Source organism: Ictalurus punctatus, chromosome 3, assembly GCF_001660625.3.
Source record: "Ictalurus punctatus breed USDA103 chromosome 3, Coco_2.0, whole genome shotgun sequence".
Classification (NCBI taxonomy): Eukaryota; Metazoa; Chordata; class Actinopteri; order Siluriformes; family Ictaluridae; genus Ictalurus; species Ictalurus punctatus.
Window position 1 is genome coordinate 23,656,523 of NC_030418.2, and position 18,946 is coordinate 23,675,468.

Here is an 18,946-nt window from a genome sequence, read left to right on the forward strand (position 1 = left end):
CTTACACACACGCCCTGCTTTTCTTACACAGTAGAACACTGTTCCTTTATTCTACCGTGCAGTATTGTAGCATTAACACGTCTAACTGCAGACTCTTTTTCACTCTCTAGCCACCACATCCCCCACACACCATCCGTTCAGCCCCAAACAAGGATGCTCGAGCTGGAAAAACTCGTTCTGAGATTGACTGTAAGTGAGCACCTGTGGAATCACATTGCCCCAAAGTCACAACACAGTTGGGCTTTACATAGCATTATCTCATTAGTGAGAGAAATCATTTTTATTATTTAGTAGTGTGATAATTTATAGAAAACTACAAACTTTACTAATTTGCCTAATACTAAAGAAATTTCTTTGAGTCAGTGGAGTTGCCTGCCTAATACCCATAGTCATCAACTGGAAAATTGGCGATCCAGTCCAAGAGGCAAAAAACAATCACTGTAGCGATGACGATCAACATACAAAAATAATTCATATCCTCTGGTGTAAAATGGGCTTAATCTGCAAATCTGAGGTATCTGATCTGAATTGATTACAGATTAAGATTACATACAAGTTTTGTTTTTGTAATTTCTCTTTTGTCATTTGAGCATCATATCTGAGTGCTATTTATGCAGAATAATCCTATAATCTTTCTTACACTGACATTTAGTTCATATTTATATTAATCGTACACTTCTTGCATATTATGAGATACAACGCAATTTTTTTTTTGTCAGTTTTAAAGCTGCAGGAGCCACCTTTCCAGACAGTCGGGTGATTTAAATCATCCGACTTGATAACAATCTCAATACTTGGAATCTCTCGACAATTTTTGATATTATGGTCAATCACCCCAAGCCTAAATAATATGCATGTTTGTTGAAAATCTCTGCTTTTCCAGTGCTCCTTCAAAGCTCCCTCTTTGTTGTTTTTATTTTGCTTTTCTCTCTGTCACTGAGTTGCCATTTCAGTCTTGTAATGAATGATTCAACACGGTAATAGACATGTGACGTATAGGATCGAGATAATCTTTATAGTTTTGGCTTCATTATTTGAATTGGGGTTATTTGAATATCTGCCTGCCATTACCTAGTTTTACTCTAGTCCTTTAAAAGTGAAATGATGCATTAAATGTACAGTGGATACTACATGTTGTGTCACAACACCTCCTTTCATAATGCAGGCTGTTAACCAGGAGTATGAAAATGAATATCCTTGTGATATTTTGTTTTTTGGTCGGTAAGGTGTGTCTTGGAAATTACTGACTGCCTCGCCACTGTTGAAATGCACATAAGTCAGACGCAGGGGACAAACACAGAACCAAGTGATCATATGTCACAAATAAAGAACATGGGGACACACCCAGTGTTCCCGTGATAGACTCCGGATCCGCTGCAACCCTGACCAGGATATAGAAGAAGTGGCTGTTTGGGATTTATTTGTCTTTGGAGGCAACAAAATATTGGCATTGAAATAAATTCGATGTTTGACAGATCACCTCATAGGAATTTATACACTGGCACATATTGCACCTTATCTTGGTTGTTTTTTCTTGGCCCTGAGATGATTATTTGCGTGAAGTTGGGGTTTTTTATTTTTTTGTTTTGTTTTTTGGCAGTAAGCAACTGCAAACACCCCAACTCAAATTTGCACACAGTCTCTGAGGGGTGTCAACTGTGACTTAGAATGGTCGATCTAGCTGGTGTGTACCAGAGTGATCTTTGTATAACGAATAAAGCCGTGCTGCACCCTGAGTTTCATTTCATCTTTGTGTGTGCGCATACGTTAATTTCACTTTTGCATGTTTTCTTTTCATTTTATTTCTGGAATCATTTGCACATACTTATTTAAAGAGTATGTATGATTTTTCTCATGTGGCTCACAACTTTGTGGGCTTGACCACACACTCAAACAGCTGCTGCTGCACAAGGGCAAGTGTGAGTGTGAGAATGACTCTGGCCCAGGTCATTTGTGGGAGGGAGAGAGTAAATGGTGTCCTATGTGCACTGTACATGGCGTGTGTTGGTCTTGATGTGTATATAAAATCTGCAATTTAAAATAAGCACGATAATGGCTGACGTGTATTTCTGTTTTGTTGGTCTGTTTTGCACACCGTATTAGTGGTTGGTGTTTTTATTTTTTATTTTATTTTTTTTGTTTTTGTTTTTTTGGAGGGGGTGTCCAAGTGTGCATGTTATCATACCAGGTGATGTAGAATTTTACATTTGAAAGTAACTGTTCCAAAAGCAGAAACCATTATTATTTTAAAGAGGCTGGTCTAACAGTGTTCTAGTTGAAAATCTTGGCCAGATCTGTAGAACCTGTTGGAGCTTCTGCTGTAAAAACCTCTTCTGCTTTATTGCCGCAAAGTTTCTGTCTCACATCCTCTGAGACACAATCATACAGCCCAGATGTCATTACTGATAGTCGCACGTTATCCATGCAGTCAATCAGGTATGCCATTGTCATCACTTTATAAAGTTTTTATTAACTATTATTTTAAAACGAGCCCCTATTTAAAAATATATATATATATCTTAAAATGTAGTTTATTCTCTCTGCAAGCTGTATGCTGCTAACACGGCTATCTAGCCAAAAGTTAAATGCAAACAGACGCACTACTTTGAATATCTAAATTGACCGTTATTATATTTGGATTTTCTCAAGTTCTGATATCTTGTTTCTGTGTTTTGTCCATCGCTGTGCATGTGTGGGTGTCTCTGAGTGCACTTAGAGTACAGCCAGTCTTCAGCCATAAATGGTTATGTAGAAAGTGTTTCTGACGCACTTGACTCGTGTTTTGTCACTGTAGAGCATTGTGCTGACTGTCTATCATGGATACCAAGGGAAGTTCATTTGAACTTTTTTTTCTTTCTTTCTCCCCCCTGGTGGGGAGCGAGTGCAATGTCTGCATGCCTTCAGAAGAAAGAGACCAGATGTAAACCTGGCCAGCCACCAGCTCTCAAGAGTGCCAACAGCAGAAGTTTTAAGGAATATAAACACTCTGCTATTTTGTTTTTTTGAGTTGAGCTGGGCTATATTTGGTAGAAGTGAAGTCACTGCTATCAAAGTTAAAATTAGTTACCCCAAGTTCACCTGGATAGGCTCTAGGCTTCCTTGTGGTATGGAAAACGGATGAATGGACATCAGCTTCCCTTCTACCCCAATCCCAGGAATTAAAGAGACTTCTTTCTTGTTCACTTTGCATATTTGTGCCTGAACTTAAGCAAAACTGCATCTAGTTAAAAAAAAATCTTTAACCTTTTCACATACACTATTTTTGTGTAGTAGTTTGTGTGGTAATGTGTTTGGTGACCCATTTAATAATATTCATTAGCGTTTTACGCATTTGTATGATAATCTTGCCAAGCTTCCCTTGCTGCTCTTTGATTAGCTTTACTGTCCTCTTATTTGCCGCCATCATCCATTTTATTAAATCAGGCACATGACGTTCTCTGTATTGTTTTTTAAACTAGCTGAGGGGTAAGTAGCAGTGGTATGTATCCAAAGTGCAGTGTTTTACATTATTCTACCTTGTTTCCTAAATAGAGTGCTAATAGAATAATGTATAAAATGCAACACACCATCCCATGACTTCTTTTTGACTCTGTCATGCCTACGTGCCTTTTTAATACTAGCACAGTTTGAGTTATTTGCATTGCCAGGGAGATGTCACTGTCAATCAGTATGCAATCTAACATGCCCACATGGTGCAGATCAAGCAGAAAAGGTCTTGTGATAATTGTGAATCATGGCATTGTGAACGTTTCTTAATCCAGTATGTGTTTCTGCTGTGTTGTAGTTAATAAGCTGCGATTTGAGCCTCCACTCAAGAAGGAAACCGAAGCAAGCTCTGAAATGGTGAGGACTTCAACACTGTAGAATTTTATTCAGTCTCGGCTCACCCAGACACTACAGCTGGAATACTAGAACTTCTAACTAGTAGTGAAACCAAACTGATTACTAGTATGCAGTTGCACACAGTTTTGTCAAAAATGCCAGTCTAAACATAACCCAGCCTACTGTGTGATTTGCGAGGATTAATGATGCAACAATATGATGTCGCTCTCCACAGGATGTGACCAGAGAGAATGATTTCTCCTCTCAGTGGAGCCCATTTGCTGATGGAGGAATCTCCTCCAGGTAACTATAGAAACAATTGGAACGGAGACAATAAACAAACCAGCCTCCCGGCAGGTGGCCTCCTATCACTACTTAATAACGTAGCCACTGTCTGAAATCTTTCTCTTGTAAATCACAAAGCTCTGAGTGTGTGTGTGTGTGTGTGTGTGTGTGTGTGTGTGTACGCACACTAACCTGCCCCGTTTGTGTGTCTGAGCTCTTGCTGCCTGCTTGCTCTTACTCCCTTTGTGTTGAACGTCTCTGTTCATTTCTTGTGTTCCTTTTGTTTTTCTTGCTCCCATTCATCTTTCCACTCAAGGAGCCTCCTGAAAAGTGTGGAGGACGAGTTGTTCATACGGTAAAGCAAGAAGTGTGTGTATTTGTACCCATACTTTTTCGGCAACCTGTTTGTGCATCTTCTTACTGCTGCATTTGCTCGTTCATCCTGTAACTGTGTTTTGGTTTTTTTTGCACTTCTGCAAGCATTTTTTTTTCTCTCGTATGAATTATTCCGCTCTGAAATTATTGGAACAGCAATGCCAGTTCTTCTGTTTTTGCTATACACTGAAGCCATTTTGGTTTGAGAGGGGAAAAAATGTCATAGATTTTTTTTTTTTTTTTGTTACCCCAAAAGTTATTATATTTATTATTAAGTTCTTGTATTAGCCCATTTGAATGGTGGGTCATTGGAGAGGATTTAGTGTATACTTCAGTAAATCAAAAACAAGTCAGCCTGTAATTGTCTACTTGAATCTAATAGTAGTTTGTTATAGAAGTCTGTTTTTTTAAATAAACCTACTATGGTCCCAATATGTAACTAATACATTATTGTACACAATTAAATAAAAAGCCTAATTTTTGTGTAATTGGATTAAGTTCATAAAAGAAATACATGGCTCATATGACTTAGTCTCTGAAATGCTGTTCGGGGTTACCTTGGGAAATAATATCTGGTATATTTAATGCAACTTTGATTAAGTTCAGATGGAAATGAAGGGTTCCTTTTTTTTTTTAAATAAAATACTGCATTTGAGTTACTGTCTGGAAAATACAGTAAGTGCCATGATTAACAAACAAGTTTCTTCTCTGTCTTCATTTCTTTTCTTTTTTTTTTCCTTTCTTTTATTTTGCTGCTCCCCTCTGTCCTAACTTTACCCTAGCGGACATATGACTCCACTAGAGGACGCCTTTGTGGATGTAGAGATGTAAGTTTCCTGTTTCTTATAGGCTCACTTTAAACAATACTCATGGATGTAATGTAATCTTAGATTGAATGCATACAAGTTCTTTCTCAAATGTGATTTAAAATTTTAGATGTAGTTATATAACACTTTGGAAAGAATTAGGCCAATGTACAGCATACACAGATCTCACAAGTCCAAACAACTGCTGACCCTCAACACCCACGTCAATGCTCTCTCTTTCACATACATTTTTCCAGATCTACACTAAAACATGGTGTGCCTCCACCTCTTCCCCCTAAGGTAAGTTTCTTGTTTCTGTATGCACACACACACACACACACAACTGGTCAAAAGTTTAGAGACACTCCATTCCTTATTTATATATTTTTACATTCTTTAAAATAATAATGTCATAAACTCTGGAATAATGCAAATGGAACTATGTGAATTATGTTGTGATAAAATCCAAAATAAATCAAAATAATTTTAGCATCTTCAAAGTAGACACCCTTTTTGCCTAGAATTTTCAGAAATTTATTATTGGCTTTTTCTCAACCAATTTCTTGAGGAATCGGATGCTTTTTAAACAGTATTAGAAGAGTTCCCACCTATGCTGGACACTTATTGGCTGCTTTTGGGAATATTTCACTACTCATCCATTTTTTAAAAAAAAAAAAGGTTTGTTTTTTTTGTTAAATTTTAGTTTTCTAATGAAAGAAATAAATATGTTGGCACAAAAAATGTCTAGAACACTGGTTTCAAACATTTAATCATACACCTTCAGATCAAAACATTTCAGTCAAGTGTCTCCAAACTGACTGTGTGTGTGTGTGTGTGTGTGTGTGTGTGTGTGTAAAATAGTAGTGAAAGTGTTCTTTCTGTTCACAAGTCTATCAGTATTATATCTGCATTATCCTTTCCATGCTAGCCACATCCTTTCAGCTCATTTGATGAAGTGAGTTTAAGTGATGCCTCTTCGACAATTAAGCGGTTCCCAGGCTCAGATAATGGCCTGGTCCAAGGGCCACGTAGGCAGAGTACACCGGAGAGAGGCAACAGGATCGAACAGATGCAGCATGACCTCTCCGCTAGTGTGAGCAGCCCTGGACTGTTATCAAGCTCCACAGAACATGGTACTTTTATACACGCATATGAGCTCTGATTTTAAATGTGCATTACCAAGTTAACAGCCTTACCCAGCACCTGACCATCTACATGCCATTATTCAAAACTTTTCTTCCCTTCACCTAACTAGTGAACTTTTTTTTTTTTCCTGCATACTGTCTGCACTGCACTTGCCATTTCTCCTTGCGAGACACTCATTCTAATATCCTGTTCTTTGGACCCTAGAACTGTAATGGTCTCTTTCTTCTTCTTTTTTTTCTAAACATCCTCTCCCTTTTGTTTGCTTGTCTTTTCCAAGCATCTGTTCATTCCAAACCAGGAGGTAAGACATTGCAGCACCACCACTGTCTGTTTGCTTCACTTTATCCGTTGCATTTCCATTCCTCCTTTCCTTACATAACTGCCCCCCCCCCTTTTTTTAAGAATACCTTCATATTCTTTCTCTCCCTTTCGACCCAATAGGCGAGGATTCTGAGGACACCCTAAATGGAGACGCTCCTAGATCACCTCCTGGTCAGGCACAAAAGAAGGAGAAGAAAGAATTCCCTGTGAGTGTGTGTGTGTGTGTGTGTGTGTGTGTGTGTGTGTGTGTGTGTGTGTGTGTGTGTGTGTATATGTAGGGCAAATAGAGGGAGTAAAAGTGTTGGTCAGTACTCCACAGGTCCATCCATATTTACATTCACATTTATTTGTTTAGCAGAGGTTCTTAATCAGTACAATTGAAAGCATCTAGTCAATAATGCAGGGAATCACATCTAGACAAGAGACATATGCTAGTTTGTACAAATGTTAGAGTATTCTACGTAGTAAGAAAAGACTGGTGCAGACAAGCTAAGTGCATACACAATACAAAAGTTAACAAGATGACAATTTCAAAACTTGGTGCATAAATGACAAAAAAAACAATAGGTAATACAAAAGGCAGTTGCTGCAAGGTAAATGCTGAGAACGTAAGATGTTATTCTTCCAGATACTGTCTGATGTGGAAGGTCTATACACTATAGACAAATTGCTTAGTCCACCAGTGACCAGCCAGGGCGCTGAAGTAGGAATATCTTGCTTTATGAGCACAATAATACCTCAGAGAGAGGGAGCGAGACGATGCGAGAGACAGACATGCCAAGCTTCCTGAAGTGGAAGACCAGAGTTGACATGCAGCTGTCTAGTTGTGAACTAGGGTGTGCATTGCAGTGCTGGTTGATGCACGCAATGCCAAGACAACATTTCTGTTACAGGAAGCCATTAGATTGTCCTCAGTAGGGCATCACATCACATGAAAGTGCTTTGGGAAGTTATTAACCAGTTGGGCAGCTGCAATGTGAATGCATTGTAGAGAAAATGTGAAGAAAGACCAGCAAGAAGTGAGAGGAGCAGTACTCAAGTATAGTAATGACTAGGATTTTTATAAGCAGTTGAGCAGAATCTGATGTTATGAAGAAATCTGCAGAATCTGGTGTTGACAAACTTTAAATCGGTCATCTAATATCACACCAGTATTTTTAGCTGCACATGTCGAATGGAACATGAGGGTATTGACGGTAATTAACATGTCCAGCTGGGTTCTTTGCTGGTAGGTGTGTCAAGGAGTATTCATCTGGGAAGACATCAGAAAGTCATTCCAAATGTTTCTGAATCGTACAAGGGGAGAGAGGTTGCAAGTAAGCAGTATTGGCAGATAACACATTAACAAATAGTAAAATAGATCAAAGTTGCTATTAATGAAACAAGGTTATTCCACAACACTGACTAGTGTTAAGGAAATCAGTAGTACATTTTAATAGTAACTGCATTTGTATGGCTGTATTGATTTTAGTAATGTAAATAGAAAATGTTTGACACTAGAGTTAACACAACACTACTTTTGTAAAGTCTGTTATATTGTCTGCTTTCAGAAGCCAGTGATTAATGGCCTTCCACCCACCCCTAAAGTGCTGGTGAGTGCTCATTTCCTTTTTCTTAGCCTTCCTCCTGATCAGGTGAGGGAAGTCTTCTTGCAGTGCACATATAGAGCTGCTTTTTCTTTTTTTCTTTGTAGTAAATTTTGGTGTACTTTCAGAAAAAGCATGGGTGGGGAAACTGTATAGCTACTGCAGTGCTATCTTGGATATCCTAAGATCTGTTTTGCATTGAAAATTGTTTATTTCCAAGCAAACACACAATTGCAGCAGACACTGAGTCTAAATCAATACTGATGTGAATTGTTTTAATCTATTCTAGATGGCTTCATTTTGGTATTCCAGCTGGCATTATTATTGTATTCCTACTATGCCCTTTAAAGTAAACTTTGTGAATTCCTGTGTACATTTACTGTGTCTCTGTCTGCATTTAGATGGGAGCATGTTTTTCTAAAGTGTTTGATGGCTGTCCTCTAAAAATCAACTGTGCCACTTCATGGATTCACCCAGATACCAAAGGTAGCTGCCTCAGAGTCATCCTGTTGCGAGGGTGTGCGTGAAACATTTGGTTCTTATACCTGTAATGTCTGCCTGTGTTGCAGATCAGTACTTGATCTTTGGGACAGAGGATGGCATCTACACATTGAACCTGAATGAGTTACATGAGGCCACCATGGAGCAGGTATTTGCTGACCTCTGATCTTTTCCCTCTAGAATCTTCCATTAAGGATGTGGTGTGTTTCAGTGTGTCTGTAGCCTGATCCATGTTATGTGAGAGATTACTCTGTGTAACAGAGTATAAAACACTATTTCAGCATTCAGTATTTATGCATGCTGATTATGTTTCAGCTGTTTCCGCGGAGATGTACCTGGCTCTATGTCATAAATAATAACCTCATGTCATTGTCAGGTAAGTGTCTCAAATACACTGCGATTAAACGTTTGGATACTAATCTACCAGCCATGTCTGTCTTTTATTCAGTGTTTATGAATGTTTGTTTTGCGTCTGTGTAGGTAGGTGTGAGTTTTATAGCAAAGTCAGAGTTCAGTTTGCATTTTGATTTGGTGGAAAACAGTCAATTATTTCAAAGCATTTCAGTGTAAAAATAAATAAATAAATAAATTTCCAAATGTGGCAAAACTGCAGTTTAGTCAAAATTAGGTGTGCAAAATGTTTCCCTTACGACAAATGTAATCAATGAGCCAAGACATGTTTGGTGCCGTTTACACGAGTTTTAGCACTTGCCTCAAAGGTTATAAGGTCATAAAATACCCCAGCACAGCTGATTAAATCTGGTTGGATCTGATTCAGGAGGGATATAAAGGTCCACGATAGTAGTGAGCCTCTGCCACTTTGTTACAAATACATTAGATAAACCATTCAGGATGAAAACTATTCAGGGCAGTAAAGTTTCCATTAAGTCAGCAGATCCATAATCCTTCTTCTAGTGTCAAAGTCTGAGCTCTTACTTTATTCATATTCTTTAATGAGAAAACAGCTGCTAATTCTAGCTTTAGACTTGTGAAATTCAAATCAGCAGTTTCTGAAATACTCAAACCAGCTCATCTGGTACCAACAGCCATGCCACGATTAAAGTCACAGAGATGTTTGATGTTAACATTAACTAAAGCTCTTGATCTGCATTATTTTGTTGATTATGTTGCTGCCACATGAATGGCTGATTTTTATATAACTGCACAAATGAGCAGGTGTACATGTGCACCTATTAAAATGGACAGAGTGTACAGGTACTGGATTTTTGATTTCCATGAGCTGTAAGCCGTAATAATCAAGATTAAAACAAAAAAGGGCTTGAAATTTCACTATGTGCAATGAATCTAGAATATATTAAAGTTCCACTTTTTTAATTGAGTTACTGGAAAAAATGAATGTTTCCTTGATATTCAAATTTTTTGAGATGCACCCATATGTATAGAGCAATATTATCATTTGAATTTGTTCTATACAATTTGGATATCCTAAAGCCACACTGACATTTCATGGTTGTGGGAAGTGATACCAAGCTACATGATGAGAAGCAAAACAATTCCTATCTTAAGCTGGCTATTACTTTTTTTTTTTTTTTTTTTTTTTTTTTTTTTTTTTTTTTTAAAAGCACAGTGCATCATAATTTTTATAGATCCATTTTTAGATGCTGCTTATACACTGTCAAAAGCCACCAAGGCCAGACTAGTTGAAATACAGGCTAAGACAAGTGTGGGATTTAGGCATGCAATGGGCACTAGGCATTACATGAGCCTCATAGCTTTAGTGTTCATTCTGAATAAGCATGTTTTGGACACAAACCTGTCTTGGCTGAAGAATGACATTTGGAGTAAGGGCAGAATTATCAATTACAATTATAACTATAAATGCAAGTGTAAAATATAGACAGACCCAAAAAATTGCGAAAATTGCAGTACTAAATTAAAAGTAAATTACAATAAATGTGTATAATCTCATTGGGTCAAGATATTTTCTAGGGCAAAAATCAGGCAGAGGAAAAGGTGGCATAGATTACCCCCCATAAGGGGCCCTTCGTGGTTATATATATTTAGAATTTAAACTCAAGGCAAGCCTCATCATATTCCTACTGTCAGTCTGTCCTCTACAGTTCATAAGGTCACTGTATAATAAACATGCTTTTTGCTTTTGTCGTACTCATTCAGTGTATAGTAGCTACATGATTTACTTTCTTTCTTTCCTCTTTTGCACTGTCTCTTCTGTCCTCTCTGATCATGGCTGATCTCACTCCCTGCTGACTGCTTTAACGTCTAAATCACCATAATCAGAAGGTAAAGGCACTCTTACACACTTGCACATACCAAGCATACCATCATTTTCCTCACTGTGCACATATTCATGCCTATCTGATATCACTTTCTTTCTCTCTCTTTTAATTGTTTCCTTTTAAGCCATGTTATAGATCTGCATCACTGTGCTTATCTTAGCTTGCAATCATTGTTGCTGACACCAGACAAGTCCAGAGACACTGCTAAATTGTTTGGTTGTGTTGCCTCTTTGCCACTTGTCGTTGTTGTACAACATTATAATCTGTGTTTAACGTGTCAATACCATTCTGCCTCAGGGAAAACCTTCCAGCTGTATTCTCACAATCTAATTGGCCTGTTTGAGCAGCTCAAAAAACCTGGACTTGCTGCACAGTTCCAAACTCACAGGTTCCCTGAAAGGATACTGCCCAGGTACACAAGCTAGTCTCTTGCTGCAATTGCTTTTCTACCAGCACAAAAATCTTGTCTAATGTAGTTTCTTACTCTTATCTGAAAGTAATAATTTCTAGCAGATGTAAGATCAACATCTCAGTTTAAAAAGCAATGTCTCGGATTCATTTTTATTTTTAGTTACAAACAATTTATTTCTTTAGTTTAAGTGACCCATGTATAACCTAGTTAGGGTGTAAATCCTAAATGGTTTTCTAGTCACGGTGTTTGGTACAATATAATATAATGGTGCCCTTAAACATTGTGTAGAACAGCATTTGAGACAAACACACTTCTCCTTTTGTCATCTGGTTTGGATTCAAATTTCTCAGTATATTCAGTCAACATGTAAAGTATTGTCAGTCTTGAGTTTTCATGTGTACGCTGCCATTAAAGCCCAATGTGTGTCATGCTTAGTTCACTATCGGGGGGTAGGGGGGTCACAGAGCCATACACATTTTAACATCAAATCAGATGTACCTCGTTTCTTTTCAAAATCATTTAAATTTTATTTAGTATCATTTAATGTTTACAAGATGGGAAAGCGACAAACGCAATCAGTCAGGATACGGATAGACCTGGGTTCACTTTTGCTGCCGAGCCATACCGTTCGGTGAAGAAGTGTTCGCATGGCCTTGGGTTGAACCCATAGCTACTGTAAGCTCAACTTACAACTACCTTAATTGAACCCAATGTTACCTTCCTAACCTATGACTTCAGCTTTGTATAGTACCACCTAGTCGTACAACACAGCACACACAAACACCTGCCTATTTACTGACATGGCACTCGGCATTCTCTTAATGTGATATAGCTCAAGTACTTTCCTAAGTGTATTATTCCACAGGTGAATAACTGGATCCATTAAGTCTTGTCCTTGAGTGTCTGTCTTTGGTCTAGGTCTAGAAATAATGTAACTTTTTGGACCACAATGGAATGGTTATAATCTCATGTATAAATACAAAAAAGTACAAATATTATATGTAAATAAATAATTATCAAAAGGCATTTCTTTTTTTTTCGTGCTATAGTACTTTACACGGGTTTTTCGACAGCCATTATGTTATCCAATTTGTAATCATATGTAGTGGATAAGAAGCCACTTGGGATCACAGCCTAACAGGGTGACTTTTGAAGAAGACAGGATAATGTGGTGGCTTTTACATGGATCTTAAATAGTATAAAAATATCACCTCTAGCTATATAACAACAAAACATGACTGAGTTTTAAAAAAGCTGGACCATTTAATGTGTACCAAGCAGTATTATGTCTGTGATTTTTATTTATTTATTTATTTTTTATTTATTTTTTTAGTTAAAATAATTAGTTTTTAATTTTTGGTGGTCTGTGAGAGTCTACTAATGTTTGCTCTTTTTTAAAAAAATATAAAATTATAGGCTCATTAGCAGTTAACCGCATAATCAAAATGTCAATGATCTATAATGTCCATGTTGTTGCAGTTTAGATTGTCATCATAAGTTAATTATGCTTATTTGTTACTGTGTTTTTTTTTTTTTAACAGGAGATTTGCCCTGACCACCAAAATCCCTGATACAAAGGGCTGTCACAAGTGCTGCATCGGTGAGCAACATGGGCGAATTTGTTTTCTTCTGTTGGTTACTCCTGTTAGTCAGAGTAGCCAGATAAGTTATTGTGACAGTGCTAAACTGACATGACTTGATCAAAAGTATTTGATTTTTGAAAGCTGGTAGCTGCTTATACATGGTTATTGTAGCTGTAGCACAGATGCAACATAGTTTACAACCAGCTTTCTCTCTCTCTCTCTCTCAGTGCGTAATCCATACACTGGTTTTAAATACCTGTGTGGAGCACTGCAGTATGGCATCGTTTTGTTACAGTGGTACGAACCTATGCAGAGATTCATGCTAATAAAGGTTAGTAACAAACAGAAAATTGCTTTTGGTGCTTACAAACATTAGGAGACTATATCTGCAGTTTTACTAAACTCTCCTGTCTCCATTGTCCTCCCTGCTGCAGCACTTCGATTTCCCGCTGCCGAATCCTCTGCGTGTGTTTGAAATGTTGGTGGTGCCAGAGCAGGAGTACCCTCTTGTATGTGTAGCTGTCAGTCAGGGAACCGAGCCCAGCCAGGTTGTTCGTTTTGAAACCATCAACCTCAACTCCTGTTCCTCCTGGTTTACTGATATTGGCTCAGGTACCCATTCACTCCTATACAAAAATTCTTTAAAATTTTGCATGTATGTAAAATGAATAAATTGTTTAGTATGTATTCATACAGTGGCAAGAAAAAGTATGTGAACCTTCTGGAATTTCTTGGTTTTCTGAATAAATTTTGTCATAAAATGTGATCTGATCTTCATCCAAGTCAAGGGTATTGACAAATATAATGTGTCTAAAATAATAATAACAAAAAAAAAAATCGGATCCCTCATTTGTTTATTGAGAACAACCAAAAAAACCTCATAGTGCTTGTGGAAAAAGTATGCGAACCCTTGAGTTAATGACCTCAAAAAAAGCTCATTGGAGTCTTGTTAAGAAAATGAGTTTGGAGGTGTGGACTACAGATACTTTGAGTGATAAAAACCCCTCAAACTTTTGGAGTTTGCTCTGCACAAGAAGCACACGCTTATGTGAGGCATGCCTCGACAAAAAGAGCTTTCAGAGGATCTATGATCAAGAATTGTTGATTTACGTAAAGCTGGCAAGGGTTACAATGTGATTTCAAAGACTTTTGAAATTCACCAGTCTACAGTTAGGCAAACTTTTTTTTTACAAATGAAGACACTTTGGGACTGTTGCTACTCTACCCAGAAGTGGGCGCCCAGTCAAAATGACACGAAGAGCACAATGAAGACTCCTCAATGAGGTAAAGAAACAACCCCGAATGACAACCAGTTCCAATGATGCCTTCAAATCTAACATCTCTGTTCATGAGTGTACAATAAGTAAAACGTTGAACAATCAGGGTATCTACGGCAGGACACCACGAAGGAAGCCACTGCTTACTGAAAAGATCATTGCTGCACGCCTGAAGTTTGCAAAAGAGCACATTGACACTCCACAGCGGTATTGGCAAAATGTTTTATGGACTGATGAAACTAAGATTAACTATTTGGAAAAACCACACAGCACTACATCTGGTGTAGAAAGGGCACGGCATATCATCATGAAAACATCATCCCAACCGTAAAGTATAGTGGAAGAAACCTCATGATTTGAGCCTGCTTTGCTGCATCAGGGCCCGGCCAGCTTGCAATCATTGAGGGGAAGATGAATTCCCAAGTATATCAGACAATTCTTCAGGATAATGTCTGTACATCAGCTGAAACTGTGTAGAAGTTGGGTGATGCAACAGGACAACGACCCAAAACACTGGAGCAAGTCCACAACAGAATGGCTTCAGAAAAACAAAATCTGCCTTTTGGAGTGGCCAAGTCAGAGCCCAGACCTCAACCCAATAGAGATGCTATGGAATGGCTTGAAGAGAGCCATACACATGAGAATATGACGAAGCTAAAGCAGTTCTGCCAGGAAGAATGGGCTAAAATTCCTCCTGAACGATGTGCAGGTCTGATCCACAGCTACAGGAAGCGCCTGGTTGAGGTTATTGCTGCCAAGGTGGGGTCAAACAGTTATTAATTGTAAGGGTTCATTTACTTTTTCCACTGCCATTTTGAATGTTGAATGTGTGTGTTCAATAAAGACATGAGGGATCAGATTTTTTTTTTTTTTTTTGTATTATTATTTTAGACACATTATATTTGTCAGTACCCTTGACTAGGATAATAAGATGACATTTTATGACAAATTTATTCAGAAAACCATGAAAATCCAAAAGGTTCACGTACTTTTTCTTGCCACTGTCTATTAACAAGGCCATAGTGCTATACTGTCTTTGTAATGCATAAATCATTGTATTTGAATATCCATAAATTACATAGAGTTGTTCAGACTCTTTGTCTTAAATCAGCATAGGACCTTCTGCCTTAAATCTTAAGGAATATAAGTTAATTGAAAGGAGTGAGACTATATACTTGAACACACGCACACACATTACATGCGTATGACTCCATGCGCCGTCGACTAGGAAGCGGCTTATACTTCCAGTTAGTCAAAAAACGCTAGTGTTTTTTATTTGAGACAATACTACCTTTCTAAAATTCATACACTAGATGGTAGAGTACGCAGTGGATAGTGTAAGTGTATAGTACGTCATTTGGGACACAATTTTAGTATTTGCTCTCTGAAGTGTGTTTTCGGAAGAGAAGTAACGTAGCGAGTAAACACACGCCGTGCGTAGACCAACTAATTGATAATGAGATTCGTTGACAACGATTTTCATAATCGATTATTATCGATTTAGTTCATTAATTGTTGCAGCTCTAATTTGATTACACATTCATATGCATTCACAATATGAATCACTCTTTCTCTTACTTTCTAGTGGGGAATCATGTTGATGCAATTCATGTTACTCAGTTGGAGAGAGACACGGTGCTTGTCTGCCTCGACAGTGAGTATGACACCTTTTTAAGATCAGAAGTTCAAATAAAAAATGCTTGTGTAGATATATTTTTCATTGTGTTGTGTGTTCACCTACAGAAAATCTGAAGATAGTGAACCTGCAAGGAAGGCTAAAATCTAATAAGAAACTGTCTTCTGAACTCAGCTTTGACTTCTATATCGGCTCAGTGGGTAAGTGTGTTATCTAGGCATTTGTATCGTTTATAAACATGGTCATAAATGTGGTTGTAATGGTTGGTTGTGTGTGGTAGTGTGTCTTCAGGACAGTGTATTGGCTTTCTGGAAACATGGCATGCAGGGGAAGAGCTTCAAATCTAACGAGGTATGGTGAAAAAAGAAAGCTATCGTTCATCCTGCTTATACTGAATACCAGGGGAGCACTTGCTACAAGCTTAACACATTGCTATGAGTTTTGCTTCAATCTGTTAGTTAAATCCTGTCCTTCATCATTATTACACTGCCCCAAATCATCTAATTCAACCCATCTGCCAATTATTATGCAATTCTTATAATTAAGCTGCCACACTAGAACAGGGGTTGCACTACAGTGGTGCTCGAAAGTTTGTGAATCCTTTAGAATTTTCTATATAGCTGCATAAATATGACCTAAAACTTCAGCAGATTTTCACACAAGTCTTAAAAGTAGACGAAGAGAACCCAATTAAATAAATGAGAGAAAAATATATTTGGTCATTTATTTATTGAGGAAAATTACCCAATATTACATTTCTGGGAGTAGCAGAAGTATGTGAACCACTAGGATTAGCAGTTAATTTGAAAGTGAAATTAGTCAGTTGTTTTCAATTAATGGGATGCGAGTGAGTGCCCTGTTTTATTTAAAGGAAAGGGATCTAGCAAAGTCTGCACTTCATACATTTAACATCTAGTTGCAGTTATTGGTACACAAGGGGGTCACACCAGATACTGAAAGCAAAGATTCTCATACTTTTGTCACTCACAGAGATGTAATATATTGGATCGTTTTCCTCAATAAATAAATGACCAAGTATCTCATTTGTGTTATTGGCTCTCTTGTCTATTTCTAGGACTTTCAAGCACTACTGTATGTGTAGGTATACAAATGTGATGTGCCTCCCTTTGGGTAAATATTTATGCTACACGTAGTGTGTGCATCTAGGCCTCTAAATTATCCCTAAATAATCTTTTAAACTTGCATTCTTTGGTTTACAGTAGGAAGATTAAGAAGCTTGTCAGGAGATATTTTCCTCAGTTATTTCTGTGATGAGGTTATTGTGACAGTTCAGTGGATGTTTAATATAAGCAGAGTTGCCAGTTTATAAAGAAAACAGGACGCTGTATCTATGCACATGGTGCGTTTCATCAGGTATATCTACCTGTAGCTCGTCTGGCGCCTTGCACAATTTGTCAGCCATCTGCTGCCCCCGTTCATCTGTGAAATGAAACCACTGCTGAACAGATTTTCAAAAAGATAAGCTTTAGTTACTAATTGTACACCTGTTGGTGCACAAACCATGTCGATATTTCTAATGAAGTTGCATGGAAGTTTACAGCATGATGTTGGTCCTGATACCAGCTCAGCACATACTACAATGTGTACATCAACGCTTTTCCTCAGATGGTTCAGTCATTTAATCAGCGGTGGTCCCCTTTTGTTGATGTATGGACATCTGTTGCTATGCACAATCACGAATTGTAACCTGATAAACTGTGTGAGGTGCTGCTAATGAACTGGCAAATTAATAATGTGGATAGGTTTGACATGAACTACAAAAAGCCTTTAGGAATCATTGATTATTTTTGGCACCTAAATTTTCTCTGTAGTATTTATGATGATCACGTGTTTGGATATATGGCTGTGGTTGGATGGGTAGCGCTTTCAATATGTCACCCTGCTCGCTGTCATGTTCACCTGATCAGCATCATTCAAACAATAAAAGATCAGAGATCACCAGAAGGTGAACCACTCTGTATGAAAACTAATACCCTGTGTGTGTGTGGGGTGTGGGGGCGGGGGGATTCAGTGAGTGAAGTGAATATGAAAGTCTGTGTTTTCTAGAAGACATTGTGAAAGGTAATGTAAAATTGATGTCCAATCAGAAAGTAGCAGCTGCTCAAAGAAAGCATTTAAATTATTCATCTGTTTTTGTCTTGTATGACCCTGCTGAAAGGCCATCAGCACCCTCAGGGTTCCAGTCTGTGCACTTGATTGCGTGTGTATGTGTAAAAGGGAGAGAGAATAGCGGGCTATAGCATAAGCCTGTGACGGGTGTTACACCGGCTCTGTCACCTGGTGTAATTGCCTGTGCTTGCATAAAAAAAGAGGTGAGGGGGAATTACTGTCATGATGGAGTGCTGCACTTGGCTGTTGTCATTATAGGACCTTGAATGGTGTCTGCTTTCCTTGCACTGAACAATTTGTTTGTTAAAATAAATATGAGGTTAAACAAAATACATAATAGAGGAAACATGGAAATACCAGTGTATGCAGAGTGATTGAGAATTATTTTTATCTCTAGAAGGTCTGACTTTCTTACTGGATTTGAGTTTGGAATATTTTTTGTTAATTATACCAAGCCTTTATTTATTAAAGCAGATGAGTTTTGCAGAGTCTCACCCATGGTTGGACAGAAGACTAAATAAAGTCTGTGCTGGTCCCTAACTAAACCTTTCTTCTTCTTGTAGGCAACAGTGTATATGTACAAAATGTTAATAATTGCTGCAATAAATGTTTTTATATTTACACTATATGGCCAAAAGTTTGTGGACACCTGACCATCATGCCCATATGTGCTTTTTGAACGTCGTTTTCCAGATTTAGTCCTCAAGTTCAGGGAAGGCTTTCCACTAGATTTTGGAACGTGGCTATGGGGATTTGTGTACATTCAGCCACAAGAGCATCAGTGGGGTCAGGCACTGATGTCGAGCAT

The 18,946-nt window shown here is 38.0% G+C and overlaps 1 protein-coding gene across 1 annotated transcript in view; it reads left to right on the forward strand.

Annotated features, from left to right (window-relative positions):
- The window catches only part of map4k5 (mitogen-activated protein kinase kinase kinase kinase 5), a 49,814-nt gene that overhangs the window by 26,887 nt on the left and 3,981 nt on the right, over positions 1-18,946 (forward strand). Inside the window, exons 14-31 of the mRNA XM_017463938.3 lie at positions 111-189; positions 3,785-3,843; positions 4,058-4,125; positions 5,265-5,309; positions 5,546-5,588; positions 6,217-6,421; positions 6,876-6,961; positions 8,306-8,347; positions 8,743-8,827; positions 8,911-8,990; positions 9,158-9,218; positions 11,398-11,512; positions 13,054-13,112; positions 13,323-13,426; positions 13,530-13,707; positions 15,958-16,026; positions 16,116-16,208; positions 16,289-16,359. Of these exons, the coding sequence (XP_017319427.1) occupies positions 111-189; positions 3,785-3,843; positions 4,058-4,125; positions 5,265-5,309; positions 5,546-5,588; positions 6,217-6,421; positions 6,876-6,961; positions 8,306-8,347; positions 8,743-8,827; positions 8,911-8,990; positions 9,158-9,218; positions 11,398-11,512; positions 13,054-13,112; positions 13,323-13,426; positions 13,530-13,707; positions 15,958-16,026; positions 16,116-16,208; positions 16,289-16,359 (1,542 nt within the window). The remainder of the gene's footprint in view (positions 1-110; positions 190-3,784; positions 3,844-4,057; positions 4,126-5,264; positions 5,310-5,545; positions 5,589-6,216; positions 6,422-6,875; positions 6,962-8,305; positions 8,348-8,742; positions 8,828-8,910; positions 8,991-9,157; positions 9,219-11,397; positions 11,513-13,053; positions 13,113-13,322; positions 13,427-13,529; positions 13,708-15,957; positions 16,027-16,115; positions 16,209-16,288; positions 16,360-18,946) is intronic.